At 32.2% G+C, this 21,426-nt stretch overlaps 1 protein-coding gene across 2 annotated transcripts in view; it reads left to right on the top strand.

The window, feature by feature from the left end:
* The window catches only part of LOC136978691 (rifampicin phosphotransferase-like), a 130,808-nt gene that overhangs the window by 84,169 nt on the left and 25,213 nt on the right, over positions 1 to 21,426 (top strand). For both annotated transcript variants that reach the window (XM_067274454.1, XM_067274455.1), the window contains exons 28-30: positions 3,423 to 3,511; positions 4,828 to 4,890; positions 17,786 to 17,878. In XM_067274454.1, the coding sequence (XP_067130555.1) occupies positions 3,423 to 3,511; positions 4,828 to 4,890; positions 17,786 to 17,878 (245 nt within the window). The remainder of the gene's footprint in view (positions 1 to 3,422; positions 3,512 to 4,827; positions 4,891 to 17,785; positions 17,879 to 21,426) is intronic.

Below are 21,426 nucleotides of genomic sequence, written 5' to 3'. Positions count from 1 at the left end.
AAATCAAATGATTTTCTAAAGGTAATTGGAATAGTTTATTCATACTTTTTATTCTTTTATGTCAATTTTTCAGTCACTTATATATATATGTATAATTGTCTGTTAATCATGTCTACATATCATAAAATACGTCTTTTTTCTGTAGGATTTTATATATATCAAAAAAATCTTTAAAATTATGTGTAGGTGAAAATCACATGTAATCGAAAGAAGTATCTTTAGATTACATGTGATTTTCACCTGATCGCAATTAATTTGATTATGATCACAATTTATTTTATAAAATCTTTAGGAAGCTTAATAACTCAAAATCCAGACTGATTCAAACCAAACAATCATCAAATTATCAGGCTATTAATAACTGATAATTTGGCAAATTGTTTGGTTTGAATTAACTATAAATTGGATTTATATATATAAATTTCAGACTAATCTATCAATGTGTCATTTACATCAGTGGTACCTAAACTATGGCTCCTGAGCCAAATCTAATCTTCAGCACTTATTAATCTGGCATGTAAACATATATGTAAAAGCTAGAAACATATACATATACTTTATGTATATGTGGAATATATAAAATACAAGTGTCTTGTTCACCTACCCAGGTATCACTTGCAGAGAGCCAAAATTGCCATTTGGCGATATTTTTTATTAAAGTGGAAATTAAAATATAATCCTAGTGATAGCAAGTGGCAATAAAAACCTTAATCTACTTATTTCAACATTCATCTTGAAATTGAGTCACAAAGCATGCTTCTGGAAAAACAGTAGAATGTCTAGCTCCTGTGCACCACACACCTAGTGATATCATGATGTCACACGGCAAGTTTAGACAGTAAAGTAGGAAGTGACATTGAGAATTGAAGGTAGTTTTCATGTAATTCTTCTTAGCATTTCCAGATGGGGATTTTTTTATCAACTGACAGAAAATTTATAGAATTTTTTGGGGTGACTTTTTGGGCTAAAATTTGAAAAAATTGTAGACCTACAAATTTCCACTGTTGTCAATCCATTCATCTTTCCTTAATCTCAAGAACAGAGTTATATAGATGAAAGTCAAGACCAGATATGGAAACCTTTGGGGCAGGAGGCCCTGGTTAACTATATATGAAATTCTGATGCAAATGGGAAGTTATATTATTTCAATTCAAATCTTTTCCTCTGAAAGCAGTTAATAGATGATCATCACAACTGTATTGTTAAAGGAAAAGTATGATGTACAGGGGCAAGATACTACAGGTACTAATGTGGAGAGCATATATTTTAAATTAAATTTAAAAAATATGATTAAAAATTGCAGCCCTATATTGTGACAATATCACAATAAATAATTGCTCATTTCACTTTGATCTTTTTTCAGTGGACTAAAACAAAAATTTTGACATGACAGAACATGTGAAGTATTGTTTAAACATTGTGATCAAATGATTTATTCAGAATTATTCATTAAAAATTATATAAAAATGATTCCTATTGCTAAGAAGGAGAGGGCCAGATGTTTAGATCTCCAATTTGAATGAAACATGATGAACACGTAGCCTTAGACACAAACGGTTCCTTGTTTGAATAATAGGACCCACTTTTCAAGTGTTTTCAAAAAATGGGCTTCTGAAAATTGAGTGTTTAGCTTATAAGACTTTGGAAATTTCATATTCCTGAGCTACAATAGCTGAGTGAGTAAGATACTAGTTACTGAAGTTAGGCAATGTAAGTTCAAACTTTCACAGTTTTAGTTTTTTTAATGTGTGACATAATTATTTTATTTTAGTGTATTAGCATTATTGTTACTATTATTATTCCTCACCTTTAAAGCTTATAAAACAAAAAATTAAACATTGTGACATCATTTCCTGTTTAGCAAAAACAAGCCTCCATAGATTTAACTCTTTCATGTAGTTAAATAAAACTTTTATTTTTTCACATTTATTTTTAGATATATTTGCTCATGGTTACATGCTATGTTCTATGTTCTTACAAGCGAATAAGCTTCAGACATTACTGCACATGGATGAAAAGACAAGTGATATGAAAATAGGGTAGCATAGTCACAGCGTTTTATTTTTTTATTTGTTAATATTATGGAAAATTTCATCATGTGTTCATGTTTGTTATGTTTCAATTATTACAATCCCATCATATCTGAAAATAATATGAAGAAATAAAAATTCTATTTAACAATGTAAAGAAGTTAAATCTACAGAAACTTGTTTGTGCTAAATGGGAAATGATGTTATGATTTTTAACCTCTTGTTTTATAAGTTTTAAACATGAGGTATAATAATAGTAATAATAATGCTAATGATGCAATAAAATAATAAAATTACACATAAAAAATCAAAACTAAACGATTATCCCAAAGGTTTGAAACTACATTGTCTAGCTCTAGTACCTAGCATCTTATCCATTTAGCTATTGTCAGTTTGAAGTATGAAACTTCCAAACACTCATAAACTAAACATTAAATTTTCAGAGGCCTGTTTTTTGGAAACACTTCAGAAGTGGGTCCTATTATTTGAACAAGGAGCTGTTTGTGTTTAAGGCTACATGCTCACAGTGGTGTAGCAAGGGGGTGTAAGGGGGTGTATCACCCCTCTGCGAGTGGCACCCAAATGGTTTCCAAGACAAACTATATGTGTTTCTGGAGGGGAGAGAGGGGTACCAATAAAGTGTTGGGCACCAGTTATGCCCCGGGCATCAGTTATGTTCATTATGCCACTGCATGCTCACCACGTTTTGTTTGAATTGGAAACACAAATGTCTGGTCCTCTCCTTGTAAGTGACAGAAAACATGTTACTTTTGCTTTCTAGACACCAAATTGATAAGGCTACCAGCATCTGTATTAATTTGTAAGTAAAACTGTTGGTGATAGATAATTTGAAGTGGAGAAAAAAATTTAAAACTGGTGAAATGCTTGCAATATTTTAAAATTTTCCAGAGCAACCCCCTGTCTACCTGCAATTTATGTGCAATCTGGCCTGTCAACCAAAAAGTTTGTGGACCAAGATTTACATATCCAATATAAACCAATAGAAATTACAGAATGCAGCATAAAACATCATATTCATATTTCACAAAACAATATCTACTAAGATAACAGAAAGATGATATATTCTAGGCAAACCTTTTGTCTGATGATTAATATTGGGGTTTGAAATTATTTCTTTACAAATTAATTAATACTGTGTCTTGTAAACAGTTCTGTTTTTTATTTGTGCTGTGTAAATCAATGTATCTTTTTAATTAATTAATTTTTAATTAATAGAAATTTTTGAATTTGGAAATAATTTGTTGTTTTATGTTGTTGATTTAAAAAATGTTTGTTTTATTAATGAAAGATTAATAAATTGATAAATAAATTTATTATTTATTATTATGTAAATCTAATTTAGTTTTTTTTTGTCTGTGTAATTATTTTCAGAAAAATCTGAAGTAATTTTTGCTAAATTTTCTCAACTACTCTCACACTGTAGTGAAGTTCATAGTGCAGATGTTCCATCATCTCTCAAAGTAAGTACTCTTCAAATTAAAATAATGAATATTGCTACACCATTCATAAAATTTTAATTATTCTTTGATATAAAAATAATAGTCCCACACTATACTGTGTGAGTGTGTATATATGATAAGCTTTATATAGTGTTAAGCTTCATATTTATGCATAATTGAAGTTTAGACTATTTACAAAAAATATAGAATATTTTTGAGTCTATCTTAATCCTTTTACATCACCACAGAAGTAACAGTTAACATGGTTTTTTTTTTGTTGAAGACAATACTTCTTAAAAACAAAGGTAAAAAATCCACAATGTTAAAAATGATCAAGTGTCAGCCTTTTACTGTAGGATCTGACACTTTTTACATTAAAAAACATTAACTCTTCTCACCATGTTTCGTGAATACTCAGGATATAGTCTTCAATTACAAAGAATATATCCTGAGTATTCACAAAAAATTGTAAAAAATTTATATTCCTGATTTATTATACAGAGTATATTAACTTATATCACTTTTAAGCTCTTTATAATTTAGTTTATTTATTCATAATTTAATAAATACATTAAGTGGTCATTTTAACAGAGTCTAATTTAATGGAAATAATTTTTTGCTATAAAGGAAATAACCATAGAATGTTTTCTTTATTTGCCAGTAGAGCATTAGAGGGGATTGAGTCAATGATTCAATAAGTGTAAATTCTTCTTTTTTGTATGCCATATCAGATTCCTGATGTCGGCAAACACCTGGCGTAGGTTAGTAAGTAGTTAGTAATGTGCCGAGGTGTATCCTAGGGGAAGTTACATCTAGAGTGGTTTCCCGTTGCCTTCTCTGGGGCGCAATGTTACGCGAGGGGAAACTGGCCCCTATTCAAATGTTACAAACGTAGAGAAAACCCAGAAAACTCCACGTGGCCAGCCCGTCTGAGTGCGGCACGAACCCGCGACCAAACTCCCAGTGTTTAGCGACAGAACCGCTCAGCCACTGGTGGGCTAAGTGTAAATTACTTGATGTTTATTATAGTCATATTTTATTTGTACTTATACATATTAGCAACACTTTAATATATCCTGTATAAGTTCATTACTAATACCGGTATGTATTTTAAAAATACATTCAATTTAACAGACTTTTGGCAACAGCAGACACCTTCTTCTCCCAATTAGTCTATTAAATCAAAAGTTTATTGTATTAATGCTATAATTTCATCTTATATTTTATATTTTTCAAATTATTGGATTCAGAATTTAAGTTTATAAAATTTCAACAGATTAATATAATTAATCAAAATATATTATAATTCAGTATATTATTATTATTTTTTATTATAGAAACTAGCTGAAGCTATTTCAGAAGATAGAGATAAGGCTATTTTCAGAAATCTTTCTCCGGAAGTATGTATACATGTGTTCATATTTCTCTCTCTCTCTCTCTCTCTCTCTCTCTCTCTCTCTTCTTTTTTTTTAATTCAAAAATTTATTAGCAAGAGATTTGTAAATTAATTCAATATTTACATAAATTTATATGTTAAATGATTTGTACAAAAACATACATAATATATATGTTATGGACAAAGTGATTAATATGGACATTATGAATAATGACCAACAAAATCAGGCATTATAATAAATTTCAATAATTTATCAAATTGACCGGTCTTTATGAATATTGCTACCACCTAGTTGGGCAAAGTGATAATAATATGTTGAGGAGTGATCATCCGACATGCGCTAGCCAATCAGAACTTACATCTTAGTTGCGCATGCATATTGCATTTAGTACCGAATTTTAAATTTATGTGACCAGTAGTTAATCTTTCTTCTCTGACAAAAGTAACAATCATAGAGGAATCATTAAATGATCTGAATAATCTCTTCTACAACTGATTAAACGAGTTAATAGCAGAAAAAGATGAGAACAATCAAATTTTTACAAAATCAACGTATTTGTCAATGATAGAAAAGGTGAAAGAGTCAAAAATAAAAGTTACTTCTAAGTTACCGGAAGAATATCAGTTAATAGTACTTTGAAATAATTCACAAAAAATAAATATTTCTAAATGAAATAAGTGGAGTTTTTTTAAATCAAATTTAAAATTCAGTACTAAACACGATATGCACACGCAACTGAGTGCTGATTGGCTAGTGTATGTCAGATTACCACTCCTCAACTTATTATCATCACTTTGCCCGACTAGGTGGTAGCAGTATTCATAATGACCAGTCAATTTGATAAATTAATTCAATATTTATTCAATGGCACATTTGTGGTCATTATTCATAATGACTGGGTCATTATGATAATCATTAACCTTGGGACTCCGGCGAATTAAATACTTTTTAATTTTAATGTAGTTAAACATAAAAACGAAAAAAAAATTATAGAAATGTGTTAATTTTGAAGAAAAAGCTTCAAAGTATAATTTCCTTTGTCTCGCCTTAGCGCGAAACTTGACACCGATGTGTCATTGTTTACACAGCTGGATGACCTTGAGAACAGCTGGTGTCGTCTTTCGCGGGACATTCTCATGAAACTCTCGGGAGGAGAAGGGTAAAAAGTAGGGTGAATACTAGATGGCGGTATATTTCTAAATATTTTTTTAAAATTACGATTTTAATTGAAATTTCCGACCCCCCCGACTTAATTAAACGTATATATAATAAAATCTATTAATTAAAAAAATTAAAAAACTATTGGATGCTGTTTTTGACATCAGAAAATAGCTTTAAATAACTTTACCGAAGTAAAATCGACGCACTAGAACTTTAGAAAGATGAATAAAGTTTTATAAAAAAATCCCATAAAAAAACCATTAAGCGTTAATTGCGTGTCATTAAAGGTTAATTAAACTCGCAATAAAATTTTTTCGCGCGGGTAAAAATTTTTCAAAAAATTTGGAGACAGAAAACATCCGAAAAATCAAAAAAAAAAAAAAATTTTTTTAGGGGTCCTAAAGGACCCCATTTTTTGTAACGCTATACAACTTGCCCGAGATATCTCGGGCTAAGGGCTGAACGCGTTAATCACTTTGTCCATAACATATATAGTATTAAAAAGGATTATTTAAACAGAAAATATATAAAATATTTTAAAAATCTGAATAGTATTTTATTTTTTTTTTTTGTACATCAAATTTTGTGTGACAGATTCTACACTCCTCATGTTGGACAAAGTCCAACATGTGTTTGATGGGAGAGAGATTGAGCAAGGCTGCTGGCCAGGGAAGGATGTGAATTTCATTCAGGCTGGTAAGAGTTCGCCATGCAATGTGCTGTTGACCAATATCTTGCTGAAACATTGTGTCAATTGTGGGGCCTGTGATACGGACACTGGTGCAGCCTGCACCAGTGTCCGTATCACAGGCCCCACAATTCATGTGATGTACTGGTTTGCTGACAGAGTATTGGAAATGTGCACCAGGCTGTCTGCTGATTGAACATGATGCTTGGTAGGGCTAGTGTGATGCTCAGTGAAAACAGCTGGCATATAGCATTTCCCAGGATACTGCCACATCCATCCATGGCTGTCGTTTCTCCGTAGACAGAAGCAGAATTCATCCATAAACAATACCCAATGCCATTCAGTGGTCAGTTGCAATGATGATGACACCATGCCAGGTGTGCAGCCCTGTGTTGAGCATTTAATGACATCCCAGTTGCTGGTTGCTGAGCATGCAGCCCAAACTTTATGTAATCTGTTACGAATGGTTTGGATGGACACAGATGCACCCATTGATGGCAACAGGCAGCTTTGGATGTCACATGCTCTGATGTACAGGTCCTAACAGTCCATTTGGTGAATCTGCCAGTCTGTGTGTTCTATCATGCACCAGTGCAATCCACTCCCTCTTCGGCATGTTCACAGATGTTCCTGCATACATTGTGTCGCACATTGCTGGATGGTACTCACATTGTGCTCAACACATGTGGTAACTGTGCATCAACAAACTGAGGTCATGCAGCTCCAGGATATAATCTTGTTCCCCAGCCATTAACTGGTGGTATTCAGCTCACTATTGTCTCTGAAGCATTTTCTATGCTTCTTCAAAATTTTGGAGCTACAAACCATTGCTGATAGCTGGTTGCTGGTCTTTATATTCTTTATATCTTGAAACTGGATGCCATAGGACCTGATACATAGCAAACTTAATCATTTGCATTTGTCACCTCTACCAGTCTTGCAATTTGCATATGGCTAAATGCATTCTTTCATGGTGTTACAATTTCACTTTTGAGGAGTGTGTATTTAACAAATTCTGATATATACTGTACTTCAAATTCTGAACATTTATTGGTACATAGTTTAGATGATATCACTTCAAACATTTCATTTTTTCTTTCATTTTAACTAGTTGATGCATTTGTATGTGTTTTGATGTGACAACTGAAGAGTGTAAAAAATATATTTTTAAGATAAATAAAAAGTTTGTCTCAGGAAAGAAATTTGAAAGCTTGTCTCCTGTCTTCTCCTTTCTCTAACAGTCAGCCCACAAAAAGAAGTTTAAAACTCCCACATACATGATTTGAATTTCCAGATTTCTCAAATAATGACTGCTATAGTCAGTCAACCTGATGTTGCATATTTAACCCAACTACAATACATAGAGAAACCCCATATAGATTTCATTTTCTTGTTTAAGACAAATATATTTATATCTTCCTAAAATTATTTTTACTAAGATATATGTTTGGAAGCCTGTAATTCAAAATTGTCTTGGTTTTTCAAAATTCTTTATTGATAAATGTATGATACTCTACAGTATCCTATAAAAGGAAATAAAAAAGAAATAGTTTAATGACAGTTTTTTCTTAGTTATGTATAGAGTAGCCAAAAGTCAGATAACCAAAATATATTTCAAGATTATTTTAAGAACCATTAGTTGTCATTTATGATTCAGTCACTTTCAATAAAACATCTGAAACATGTAACATGTACTGTTCCAAACCAATTTAAAAATTTTAAATTGTATATATTAATTGACTTTTGGGCATCCTGTTTATACTTGCCTGAAAATAAGATTTTGTAAGAAATTAGAAAGAGGCTGCCAAATTACTCAATAGTTTGCAGCATGTTAAGTGAATATGTAAGGAACTGAGTCCGAGCGTTATTTTATTTTATTATTATTTTTGTTTTATTATATTTTGTTTGGGGCTTATGTTTAGTTAGAATGAAGGTTCCCCACCACTCTCTTAGTAACAAAAAAAAAAAAAAGAAGATAATAAACCAACTCACAAAAGAACGAGCGCCGTAGGAAAAATCACGCGCACTTGCGCTGCCCAGCGGAAATAAACAGTCCGCAGAAAAAAAAAATGGAGGGGGGAATCCCCACACTCACTAGAAAAGAAATACTTACTAAACCGTCATAAAACATCCCAGAAAATTGTGCTAAATGCTTTGTAAACAGTTTATAAGATTTTGTCGGAGAATTGAGAAAAACTAAGTATGTAAATAAGGGGAGTAACCTAGCTGAATTGTGACGTCACCTCACAGCATAAAACCAGCACGCTAATTGAAGACGAACAAGGTGATTCCTGATCGAGGTGTACTACTGAGTGAAAAATTTGAGGCAGAGTCCAGATTGAGAATTAGGCGATCCAAGGTGTTTAAAGAGGAATTCGATTTGACGATAGCGAAAGGATTGAGGAAACAGGTTCTTAGTATAGTGAGGTGACGGATAGACGTTTAGTTCGTAAGAGATTTTGTTCATAGTTCTTAAGTATTTGATTTGTCGAATTTTCAAAGGGGAATTAAGATTAAGTTAAGCTAAGTAGCTGAGTTTTATTGTCGGGTTGACTTGTTGATTTTTCGTTAATAAATTTTGTTTTGGATTATAGACAATTGTACATAGTTAAATTCGATTTACTAATTAAATATATTTGAAACTACTAGATACATCCAATACACCTTATTGCTGAGAACATATATTTATTCTTATAACAAACGTTTTCGGCCCAATTTATGGGCCATCTTCAGGTTACAGTCGTTCGACTCTAATACAAAATCGAACTCGTTCAAAATTAAATCAAATTAGAACATACGTTATAAATTAAACTAATAGAACAAGTATAATCCAATAAATTAAATCAAAATAAACCAAACATGAAAATGAAAATAAAATACGGTACTGGCCGTAAACATTAAGGAACAATTCCTTATACATTAATCCAGATATCTATTGAGTCACGGTAGACGCATTATTACGTGTGTTACTTCTTACTATGTATTTCCAGGATGACGGTAACCCCGTCGCATCCTTATAATTTAAACATCTGTCAGCCAAACTTGCTCTGTAAATTTCGCATTTCTCAGTTATGGATGAGAGCGTTGGCGAGCATACTTTTGCAAGAATTTTGGCATCCTCCCATTTAACAACCGAACCATCCGCTTGGGCCATCTTTGATAATGCTGTTGCACACTTGTTTTTAGCGACATCGTACCGGTGTTCCTTTATCCTCACTCCAAGGTTTCTATTAGTGACTCCTACGTAGTCCTTATCTATTCCCAACTGGTCATTTTTGTAGGGAATTGCATATACTCCTGCCTGTTCTCTATCATCAATTCTTTCCTTGTCATTTCTAATCAACCTATAGACTGTGGGGGCCCTTTTGCATATTATACTGGCGTTTTTGTGTCTCGCTATTTGCTTCATAATCGGGAAGAAACATTTATTATACGTAAACTTTGTGAAGTTACCCCCAGTCTCCGGTTTTTTCTTAGAGTTGCTCCTAGGCTTTACGTACGCCGTTATTAAACGCTCTATAGAATTTGTTCCAAAGCCTAACTCTTTTGCAACCTTTTTGATTCTACCCAGCTCATCCATCGTGTCCATTATATTTGAGCAATACAAAAACGCTCTTCTGATTAGGGCCCTGAATGCGGACAATTTATAAACCGTTGGGTCATTAGAATTTGCCGGAATATACATCGGATCCTGCGTGGGCTTTATGTACACTTTCGTGCTTAAAGCTCCATTTTTAAATTCAATGCCAACGTCCAAGAAGTGTAGCTCCTTGTTACTAATTTGCTCAAGGTTAAGTTTTAAGCCATGTTGGTTAGAGTTCACTTGGTCTAAGAATCGTTGTATCATTGCGTCATTCTTCCAAATAATTAGAACATTGTCTACATATCTTTTGTACATGATTATGTATTCATTATAGTTGAAAAGCGTCATGCGTTCCATCTTTCGCACCACCAACTCACAGAGCAGGCCAGACATCGGGCTGCCCATTGGGACTCCTCTTAACTGCTTATAAACTTTACCTCGGAAACTGAAAAATGACTGAAAACATATCAGATCCACCATTATCTCTAACTCTTTTCTGTGTTCGTATGCTTTTGGGTGCAACCCACATAACAGGTTCACTAACTCCTCAAAGCATGAGGTAAGATTTATTGATGGAAACATACTCTCGAAATCCATAACCGTCCCAATCTCCTTGTCCATTAACGATATAGCATGCAGATTATTAACCAAGCTAAACGCGTCCTTTGTGACGAATTGGTAGTCTTCAATTAGTGGTGCTAGATGCCTATGCATACGTTTTTCCAGAATGTAGGTTGGTCCTTTACATTTCTCTACTACCGGTCTGACTTCTTTACTGCTTTTATGTATTTTAGCGAACCCAAACAACCTAGGTACACTTGGGCAGGTAACGTGGGCCCCTTTTAGGAAAGGGAATAACGATGCTATGGGCGATTTTTCCAATCTTCTTAATTTTCTGTCAATTCTTTCAACAATAGCTCGGTCTACCTCTTCACACTCAGTTTTTCTTATATAGTCATCCAGGGCTTCATTATACCTTTGTTTCTTCATTAAGACTAAATGTTTACTCTTATCAGCCCTAGTGACCACTATATCATTAGCATTCAACTATTTTCTAGCTTGGTTAATGCACAATTCTTTATGCTGCCTCCTAGAGCATTTTTCAGTTTTGAACGCCGTTTTCCATCTGTAATAGTCCTTATCTACTTCACACATACCTACAATTCCTCTTTCTACTTCCGCTACTATGCCTCTCCAGTTTCTATAGTTGTCCGGAACATAATTAGGACCTTTTTCCAGAATTTGTTTAACACATTGCGGGAGTTGAATCTGATCCCATAATACATACGGGGTTGGCTTCAAAATGCTCGTAACTTTAGACGGTTGCTTTTTCGAAATCCACAGCAGTTTATTCCTGTATTTCTTCCTTAAATTAATGCTTATCTGGTCCGTTAACCCAACTACTCTTAAATTGATACTCGCTAAAATATCCGGGTTCTTTTCAAATATATTCTCTTCCAGTTCCACTATTTCTTTAATGGTTCTGTACTTTATATTCTTTACTCGTTTAATTGAATTATTTAAGCATAGCATTCTTACTCTTTGCCGTACCGGCATACATTCATCAGGCAACTTAATTCTATAAATGGACATTGGATAGATTCTTCTTACCCGACACTCTTTCAAGAATTGTAATCTGGAGTCCATTTTTACAATTTTTACAGCCAGTTTTCTATAAAGCCTATACAGACAGGCCGGTGACCGCCATAACTAATCACCTACTCAGACTCAGCTTCTTAATAAATCTACTAGATACATCCAATACACCTTATTCTTGCAAAAGTATGCTCGCCAATGCTCTCATCCATAACTGAGAAATGCGAAATTTACAGAGCAAGTTTGGCTGACAGATGTTTAAATTATAAGGATGCGACGGGGTTACCGTCATCCTGGAAATACATAGTAAGAAGTAACACACGTAATAATGCGTCTACCGTGACTCAATAGATATCTGGATTAATGTATAAGGAATTGTTCCTTAATGTTTACGGCCAGTACCGTATTTTATTTTCATTTTCATGTTTGGTTTATTTTGATTTAATTTATTGGATTATACTTGTTCTATTAGTTTAATTTATAACGTATGTTCTAATTTGATTTAATTTTGAACGAGTTCGATTTTGTATTAGAGTCGAACGACTGTAACCTGAAGATGGCCCATAAATTGGGCCGAAAACGTTTGTTATAAGAATAAATATATGTTCTCAGCAATAAGGTGTATTGGATGTATCTAGTAGATTTATTAAGAAGCTGAGTCTGAGTAGGTGATATATTTGAAACTTTTGCTTTGACTTGATATTTGTCGTTATTCTTATTAATTTTTTTCGGTGCACACGTAAAAGCCCAGGCCTGGCAAACTAATCTCAAATCCGCATAAAGTACCTGTTAGGTTAACGGAAGTTTTACCGGCTGCAGTTAGTGTCGGTTTCCTGAGATACTAAAAATAGTACTTTACAAATAAGCAATATGAAAACAGAGCAATTAATTGATGATGGGGTTTATTGTCTAATTATTCTTTTACAACAAAAGAAAATATTACTGATGAAATTGATATTTGTTAAGCTAAACTGTACAAGTTTAAAAATGATACAAATTAATTTATCTTAAAATTTCTCTGTGTCTTTATTTTAAGCCTGTTGAACTTTTCTCATTTAAATACTAATTGAAAATATATTTGTAGTCTTGTAAATATCAAAACTATATTGAGAAGTTGACTAATTATTGAAATAAGAATAAAAAATTGATTTCTTAAGTAGTGTGTTGCCCAACATAAAAAAAAAATGTATAAAATTTATATCAAATGAAGATGTGAATTCCCAAATGATATTTGATTTATATTAAAAAATTCAGCAATGAGTTGCTTAACTTTCCCAACAAATTGAAAATTTTGTTGGCACCATCTGTTATAATACTTTATTAAAAAACTTGTTATATTTTTAATTATTATAAAATGGCAAAAAGGATTAATCTTTAGGATAGGGATGGATTTTATAAAAAATTGTAAATGCTAATAATGAGTAAAATTTTTATTAAGTCTGACCTCACTTGAGATATGACACATGACCCCCTTTTATCTCCCTACCTCCTCAACTATTAACCACCAAAATTTAATAGCATCAATCCCCCTAATAAACTCTCCCTGCAAAATTTCAGAAATTTTCGACAAAAAGCACAGGAATTAAGCTTCAAAGAGGGTGAACAAAATCATGCCCTCTACTACATACACAAAAAACCCAAAACTTTTTGCATTTTTCAACGTTTCAAGTTGTCCTGAGTCCAAAAATGTAAAAATCTTGGAGGATGTTTTCTGACCAATTGCCGTACTTTCCCTCTGTTATATATAATAGAGCCAGGAAAGTAAAAAAGCACAGAAGATCCTATTCCAAGTACAGTACATTTGTTATGTAGCACTTCACAGCTATTATTCATATTATTTTTGAAATTTTATTTTCTTGTTTGTTTTTTGTTTGTCATGTGTCTGTTTTTGTGTGGGTCTCTCTCTGTTTCCTTCCTCAGTACCACCAGTTCTCTGCTGGCAGGGTGTGCAATGTGGTGATTGGGTCCAAGGTGCCATCATGTGGGATGGTGTGATATCCATTGGCAGGCAGTATAAAAGCAAGGGTAACTCACATGAAGGGGTTTTTTTTTTGTTCGTGGGATTTCTTCGTACATGAATGACTGGTGGACGTCGCAGGTTGCAAGGTCTAGGAAAGAGGTACAAGAGAACCAATCATCTTGGGAGTGAAGAAATCTTGGATTGAAAAGGGCATCCATTTTCATCAAGGTAATACATCAAGAGAAAAAAGTTGCTATCCAAAAAGAGTAAAGGATTAACTATAGTGTCACCACAACCAACGAATTTTTGGTTTCAGGGGAAATTCATATGTTTTATTGTATATCTCATTTCCCCAACTGTTTATTTGATGTTACCTTGGTGTTATCATTTTTTGTGCGGTCTATCGGGAAAAAAGAGGGTTTCCCATAAGGAAGGAAGGTCGGGAGAGGGAGAATTGGAATAGGAATATCATTGTAATGGAATCGAATGTTATGACTGAATTTTGTATTATTTCATTAGTCACATATTTGTTCCCAATAAACCTTTGTTTATAAAACCACACACTGTTACGTCAACTATTCATTTTAACTATTCTTTTTGTCAACCCCACAGACCATGTGCTACGAGAGTATCTACAGTTATAATTTGATGACAATAATTTTTAAACTTTTATTTTTTTAATAAAATGTAAACTTTTTGTTTGTTTAATTAATATAAATCTTTAATATTGAAGACCAAATCTATCAAGAAAACAGTTACCGTTTATTCTCTTTCACTGTTTTGAAGTATACATTTTGACAACTAATCTTTATTTGTAGGCTAGTTTGTCATCAAAACTTTAAAAAATTGCCTTTAAAAACAATGAAAAAATATCTGATTAAAAACAAATACTTTTTTTAATATTTAGAGCTGGTAACCATGCAGACATCATCCTTCTTTTCCATCCATGCCACAGCATGATCATATTTGAGCTTTTTATTTACTAAGATAAGCACTGATATTTGTAGATTTTTAGTTGTCCTCTGGGTAATGAATATTTACAATAATTCCAAAATGCTATCAAATCTTCTATTCAAAGATAATATTCAGGACTGGAAATTTGGATATACTATGTTAATGGAATCAGCTATCGCTCAATCTATAAATATGGATCAAAATAGCCTAAATCACAATACCTATCATCCCTGGTACTTAAAAATTTTACAAATACCTTCTGTACAACCTTATATGATAAAATCAACTAACTTCAATGTGAAAAGGCTAATTTCACAATTACGTCTAAATAAATATTCCCTTTATATCAATAATATCTATATTGACCTGTCAAACAATCATTGTCCATGGTGCAAATTCGATAACTTCTCAATTGAACACTTACTTCAGAAATGTCAAAACCTCTCTAATGTACGTGACTCTCTCAACATTCCTCGAATATTCCAAAGTGATTCATCCCAAGATTATAGAAATTCTTTAAATAATCTAAATAAAAACGATCTCTATTCTCTGTACAATTATTTCATTAAGATTACAAAAATGTTGTAAATCTATGTCAATATGTCTAAATATACCAACAATGTATAACTTCACTAATATTGTATAATTATATTACTGTGTTTGTTAAAACAACTGTTTTTATTTATGTTAATAACGAAACAATATAAAACCAATGTATAAAAATGGTTAAATATTAATAATCCAGTTAATGTTTTAATAATACGAAAATTTATAAGTTAATTTTGTACAACCCCCTGCAACAGGGATAATTCCCTTTTTGTGAATAAAGATATTGATTGATTGATTGATAATTCCAAAATGCAAATTTTTTGTCAGATGTTAATTTTAAACATTTAACTGACAAAAAAAATTAAATACTGATAATATATAAATCTTTGATTTTTTTGAGTTTAGAAGTTTAAGATTGATTTCTTAAAATAGTTTCTTAAAATAAAAAAATAAATGAATGAAAGTAATGGTATTTTTTGTTTGTCGTCTTATTTTTAGAATAAAAATATTTTAAGAAGTATGGTAATTTTATTTTAAATGTATTTTTGATACCTGATAATTTTTAAATATTCATGAAAAGTTGTAGTTTGGACACCTCATAGGGATATCTCCTAATTTGTTCCAATATTGAAAAAGTAATACTGTATTCTCAAAATTTGGTTAAATTTAAATGAAATTTAGAGGTTGCTACCAACGTTTGAAACATTACATTTTCTTTGTTTTAAGCTAAATACAAGGTTGTATTACTTTGTACTATGCATTTAAAACTTACAGTTGATAATTTCCATGCTACAATGTCACAAGATGACATTTTGCCCCTACTGTTACACTTATGTAGTCTATTTCAACAGCGAATGGTCCTATGCTTAGCATTGTGACATACTGAAATTCTTCAGATCCTGGTAGCAAACTCTAAATACACTGGCATGCAAAACTTAAGCAACAATTGTTTTTTTGCTATAACTCCACAAGAAATCACCTGGGAGTTATGAAATTCAGAATACAGAGACAGTATTTTGTTTTTAAAGGATGAAGAAAGCATACTAGTGCAAAAATGAATAAAACACATACAGTATGGAATTAAAGCCTCATTCTTATTGTAGTCTTGCACTGCAAGTGCTTACTGCACACATTCTAAGTGCCCTCACATCATTTGTGATGTCTTCTTCCAGAATTTGAATCATGTTTTTACTGAATTGGGTCTTCATTGTACTGATCACAACAAGCACTTTTCTACAATTTCATGGCTGTCTGCTTAAAAATTACATTGTTGCTTAATTTTTGCACGCCAGTGTATTATTCAAAACTAACAAAATTTTATCAATCATTTTTTTTTGTAATGGAATGTGTGAAGTTTGCTTGTTTTTAGTTTGAATATATCAGGTCAGAGCAGTTGACTCATGCAAACCTCAACATTTAATAATGTTACACATTATGTTAAATGTAGATGTCGAGTATGCTTGATGGAAAGTAACAATACTCTTGGTATGGTAAATGAATTATTTTATTCATTAAACTAGTTTACCGAGTATACATAACAGGCTCTTAGGGACTTAAATCACAGAGAGTGAGAGTAAGTGAGTGCAATAATCTTACCTATAAATGACTGCATTGCTCTTTGAGAAACACCTGGGAAAAGTCCAATATTATAAGAAAGTCCAGAGGACTAGACCATGTAGAGTTGATCTCAACAAGTTATTTCAAAATACCTTTTAGAGTAAGTTTCTCAAACAGTTCGTAACTTTCGAAGTGAGCTCTCTGATGCACTTTTCTGAAGTTGGAGTCATCTCTTTCTGGCCTTTCTCTAGCCTCTGTTTGGTATCCCATCATCCAGTCAATTGACTGGTCAATCTTGAAATTTCAAGTTATTGTTTTCCTTGTTGAAAAAGAAGGCCAAGGCAGTGCTTAAGGTCATGTCATTATTAAGATAATTTCATACAATAACAATGAGTTGATTTCCTTGATGACTTGAAGGGATGGAAGTTAAGCTTGCAGGAAAAGATGATAATTTAAAAGAAGTTTAAAAGTTTAATATTTTGGTGTTCAAATGTTTACAAACAAGTTCAAAATGTGTCCCATCCAACTTTCCAAAACTCAAAAATAAGGACCATCCTAATATTTGTATGTATACATATAAAATTTTATTAATGGTTGTGCCATGCAACACTATACTTTTATTCTGTTTTGAAGTATCCAGGATTGGGATCCTAGCACAGCACATTTAATGCCATCTCCATTTGCATGGCTCTGAACAAAAATTAAAATACAAATGTATTTAATTGATTATTTTTGAAAAAGAGGTATTAAAATTTATGAAAATGACATAATGATAAAAATTATGTCATTTTCAATATAACAATAATATATTATATTATATATATAATAATAATTATTATTTTTATTTCAGGATGCTTATCAGTGGCTAAAAGAAAATAAAAGCATTCCTGGAAAAGCTTATGCTTCATTCATGCAGTCACATGGTTATCGTTGTCTGAAAGAGGTTTGTGATTTAATATCTATTAAAATTAAATTATTAATTGAATTTAATGTATGTAATATGAAAACAAAATTGAAATGTTAGATTAGAGATAAAATGTAAATCTAAAAGACAATTATAGTAATATTTACGATAAAAATTAATACTAAATATAAACAAAAATTTTTTAAAAATACAAAAAAGTAACTTTATTGTTTTTGGTGGTTGGCTATTCTATCCAATATTTTTACTAGGTTTGTCACAACGGTTAGACACAAGACAACTTTTACTTCTTATAATATCCTTTATTGAAATCGATTTCAATAAAGTGCAAAAGTACTTAAGTTAAAGAGTTTTTTGTATGTGTCATTCAGATACTTCTAAAAAAGCAGTAAAGTTTTGATTTTGGTAAGTTAGAAGGAGTGATTGTCTCATTTTATTTGTGTAGTAACAGATTGGAACTATTTTCCTTGGTCTGTATCTTTTATTCTCAGCAGATTGTAGCTCCCACAGGTTCTTGTCATAAAACACATCAAAATGTACAAAAATGAATTTTGATTAAAGACATAACCTCCAATTCCTTTGAGGATGGGATAATAAGCCTGAAAGAACATAGGCCAAAGAGTTTTTTGTATGTGTAATTCAAAACAGTAAAGATATGTTAAAATGATAAGATTTGAATAGAATATGTTTAAGTAATGATGACATATTTAAATAAAATTCAGTGTTCAGTACATCAAGTACTATACGTAATATCTAATAGACAACTGAAATTAATGAAACTAAAATTTGAAGTTAAGAAATTTTATTAATTAATGGAATTAATATTTCAAAGAGAACAAAATTCATTATATAATTAGCAAAAGAAAATAAGAAAAATTTTAGAAATAAAGTTTTTCTCATTTAATAATTAATTGTTTATAAAATATTCATTAAATATTTGAATCTTGTTGAAGAATTTTTGAGAGCTATCTAATTGAAAAGTCAATTTGAAAATAGATACAGATTAACTCTTTAAACATGAAATTGGCCAAAATTGGCTTAATTCATTTGAGATGAAATCAGCTGAAGGGAAAGTTTTTGACTGGTTTTTCTATACAAGTTTCCCTTGTAACCTGAGGGGCAAAAACAATTTCATCTGTCGGTACAGAGAAAAAAAATTTTCAGAGCCTTAGAGTTAAATGATGATGTGTGTTATCTGTCAGTTTTAACAGTTATAAACGTGGTTGCTTGGTCCATTATTCCCTGACTGTTATAGATTTGTTAGATGAATATTTCCAATGAAATGTGAGAAATCTTTTATGCAATGTAGACATATTCATTTCCCATTGCAATTTTTTCCAAACCACTAAAGATACATATACCAATATGTGTCTTTAGTCTTTTCCAATGCATTTTCTGTTGTCAATTCATGCTTGCTTGAATTTGTATCTTAGTAGTGAATAAATTTCTAGTAATTTCACTCTTTGTATACAGTATGTACAAGAATAAATGAATCACCTTTTATATCTTGTTTTGTATCCAACATAGAGAATTTGTTGAGGTCTTGTTTTAAAGCTTTTCAGATGAGTTATTTTATAGAGCCAATGAAAATTTCAAGGCTTTTTTGTGATAAAAATAAGAAAACTGCCACTTAAAACTGGTTAAATTAGAATTAAAAACACTAAACCTATAAACTAGCAAATTTTTATAACAATTGCAAACATTTTCACCTGTATTGAATGGGCATCATCAGACAAACTTGTGGCTGTCTGCCATGCTTTTTTTTTGTATAATTGTATATAGAATAAGAACTCCTTTCTTCTTTCCTGTAATTCTGCTTCCTTCTGTTTTTAACCCTTTCCTGTCACGTGACAGGAGCTGTACTATTCGTGGGTCCTGATTGGCCAGTTTACAAAGGGACAGGAAGGAGTCCTGACCGAAGGGGACCTGCGGACACCAGGTGAGGACGAGAGAGACTTTTTGGGTTCACCACTGAGGAGAGAGGTCAGGCGTGAGTGACTGGGAGACAAGGTACAAGGTTTAAGATGAAAGAGAGAGAGAGAGGGTCAATATAGACCACATAGGAATGTGGACTTAAAAATAAGTAAGCCAATCATTCCATAGAAGTCCAAGGACCTGCCTCAGCACCTATTTATGAGTAACTGTTTTTTATTCCCCTGGATGCTAACGGATTGAACATTCACTGTCCACGAAGCAACCATCGTCGACATTTACCCCAGTATCAGGACCCACTGATCTAAGCTACCAGTAGACTATTCAACTATCCTTCATCCTTCCTTTTCTCTTTCTAGTTTTAAGTAGTAATAGTATTAGGTTTAAGTTTAATTGTAATTATCTTAGTTTTAAGCGGGATTGTATATATATTAATTGTTGTGGGAAGTTAGAACGAGAGCAGGGACATTGTACTTATATCTATATATATAATAGAGCATCGATTATCTGAATATCGATCAACCAAAACATCAGTTAACCGAAAGCATTACAATTGGCAAATTTAAATTTCTGCTAGTGCTGTGGCACTGCAATATTTGGCTATGTCTTGGGCTACTCCAATATTATTTTTGTTGGTGTGAGTGTTTTAGCTGGCAGCACTGGCACGACCATGAGAGGTTACTTAAGGACAAGCCAGGATTTGAACGAATTTCAACATGGGATAAGTTAATATATTTTTTCGTACATAATCAATTATCCGAACAACCCCAGTCCTGAATTGTTTCAGATAATCGATACTCTACTGTATAATTGTCTCTGTGACGGGCATTCCGATCTCTGTTTCCTCAGTCGACCAATAAAATGATTTGATTGTTATTTGCATTGTTCTTTTATCACATGTTTCACATTTTTTCACAACTAATCACTAAATGCCGAAAACAAACAGGAGATTGCCAAACATGTGTGCAGAGGGGAGGTGACATAAGATGAGAGAAGCAGGGAAGGGAGGATACAAGACTTCCCCAGAAGACTTGTATCCTCCCAAGGAAGACTTCCAAGCTATGGGGAAGAAGACCTTATAGCTTGGAAGGAAGGCTTCCAAGCTACGGGGAAGGAGTCAACATTGTGAAAATTAATAGTGGTGTTTTTGCAATAAAAACACGAAGAAATAAATACGACAAATAAATACAAATTAATTCACAGCTGTTCAAAATGTTGACCATCAATCACAATACTCAAATAAATTTTTTCTAGAAATGCTTGTTACACTGAAATTAATATTTCTGACCTAATATTATGCAAATTTTTTTCAATATTATTCTTAAGCTCAACTATGACACATATTGGATACATCACATTTTTCAAGTAACTCCTCCATAAAAAAAGTGAGAAGAGGTATGTCTGGGGAGTGGGGTGACCATGGTACCACCACTTTCTTTCAATTCAATTTCCTTGAAAATATTCATCTAACTCAGGGATGGGCAACCGGCAGCTCTCAGGCTGCATGCGGCTCGCATTAATATTTTTTGTGGCCCATGTCACATAAAATATGAATAAATATATCAATTTCCCAGCTTAAGGAAGTACGCAGCAAAAATTCAAACGTTATTTTCTACAACTTATGTATGTGAATAGTT

The sequence above is a fragment of the Centruroides vittatus genome, unplaced genomic scaffold (assembly GCF_030686945.1).
Source record: "Centruroides vittatus isolate TY-2023 unplaced genomic scaffold, ASM3068694v2 contig_549, whole genome shotgun sequence".
Classification (NCBI taxonomy): domain Eukaryota; kingdom Metazoa; phylum Arthropoda; class Arachnida; order Scorpiones; family Buthidae; genus Centruroides; species Centruroides vittatus.
This window is presented reverse-complemented; position numbering and strand designations above follow the sequence as displayed.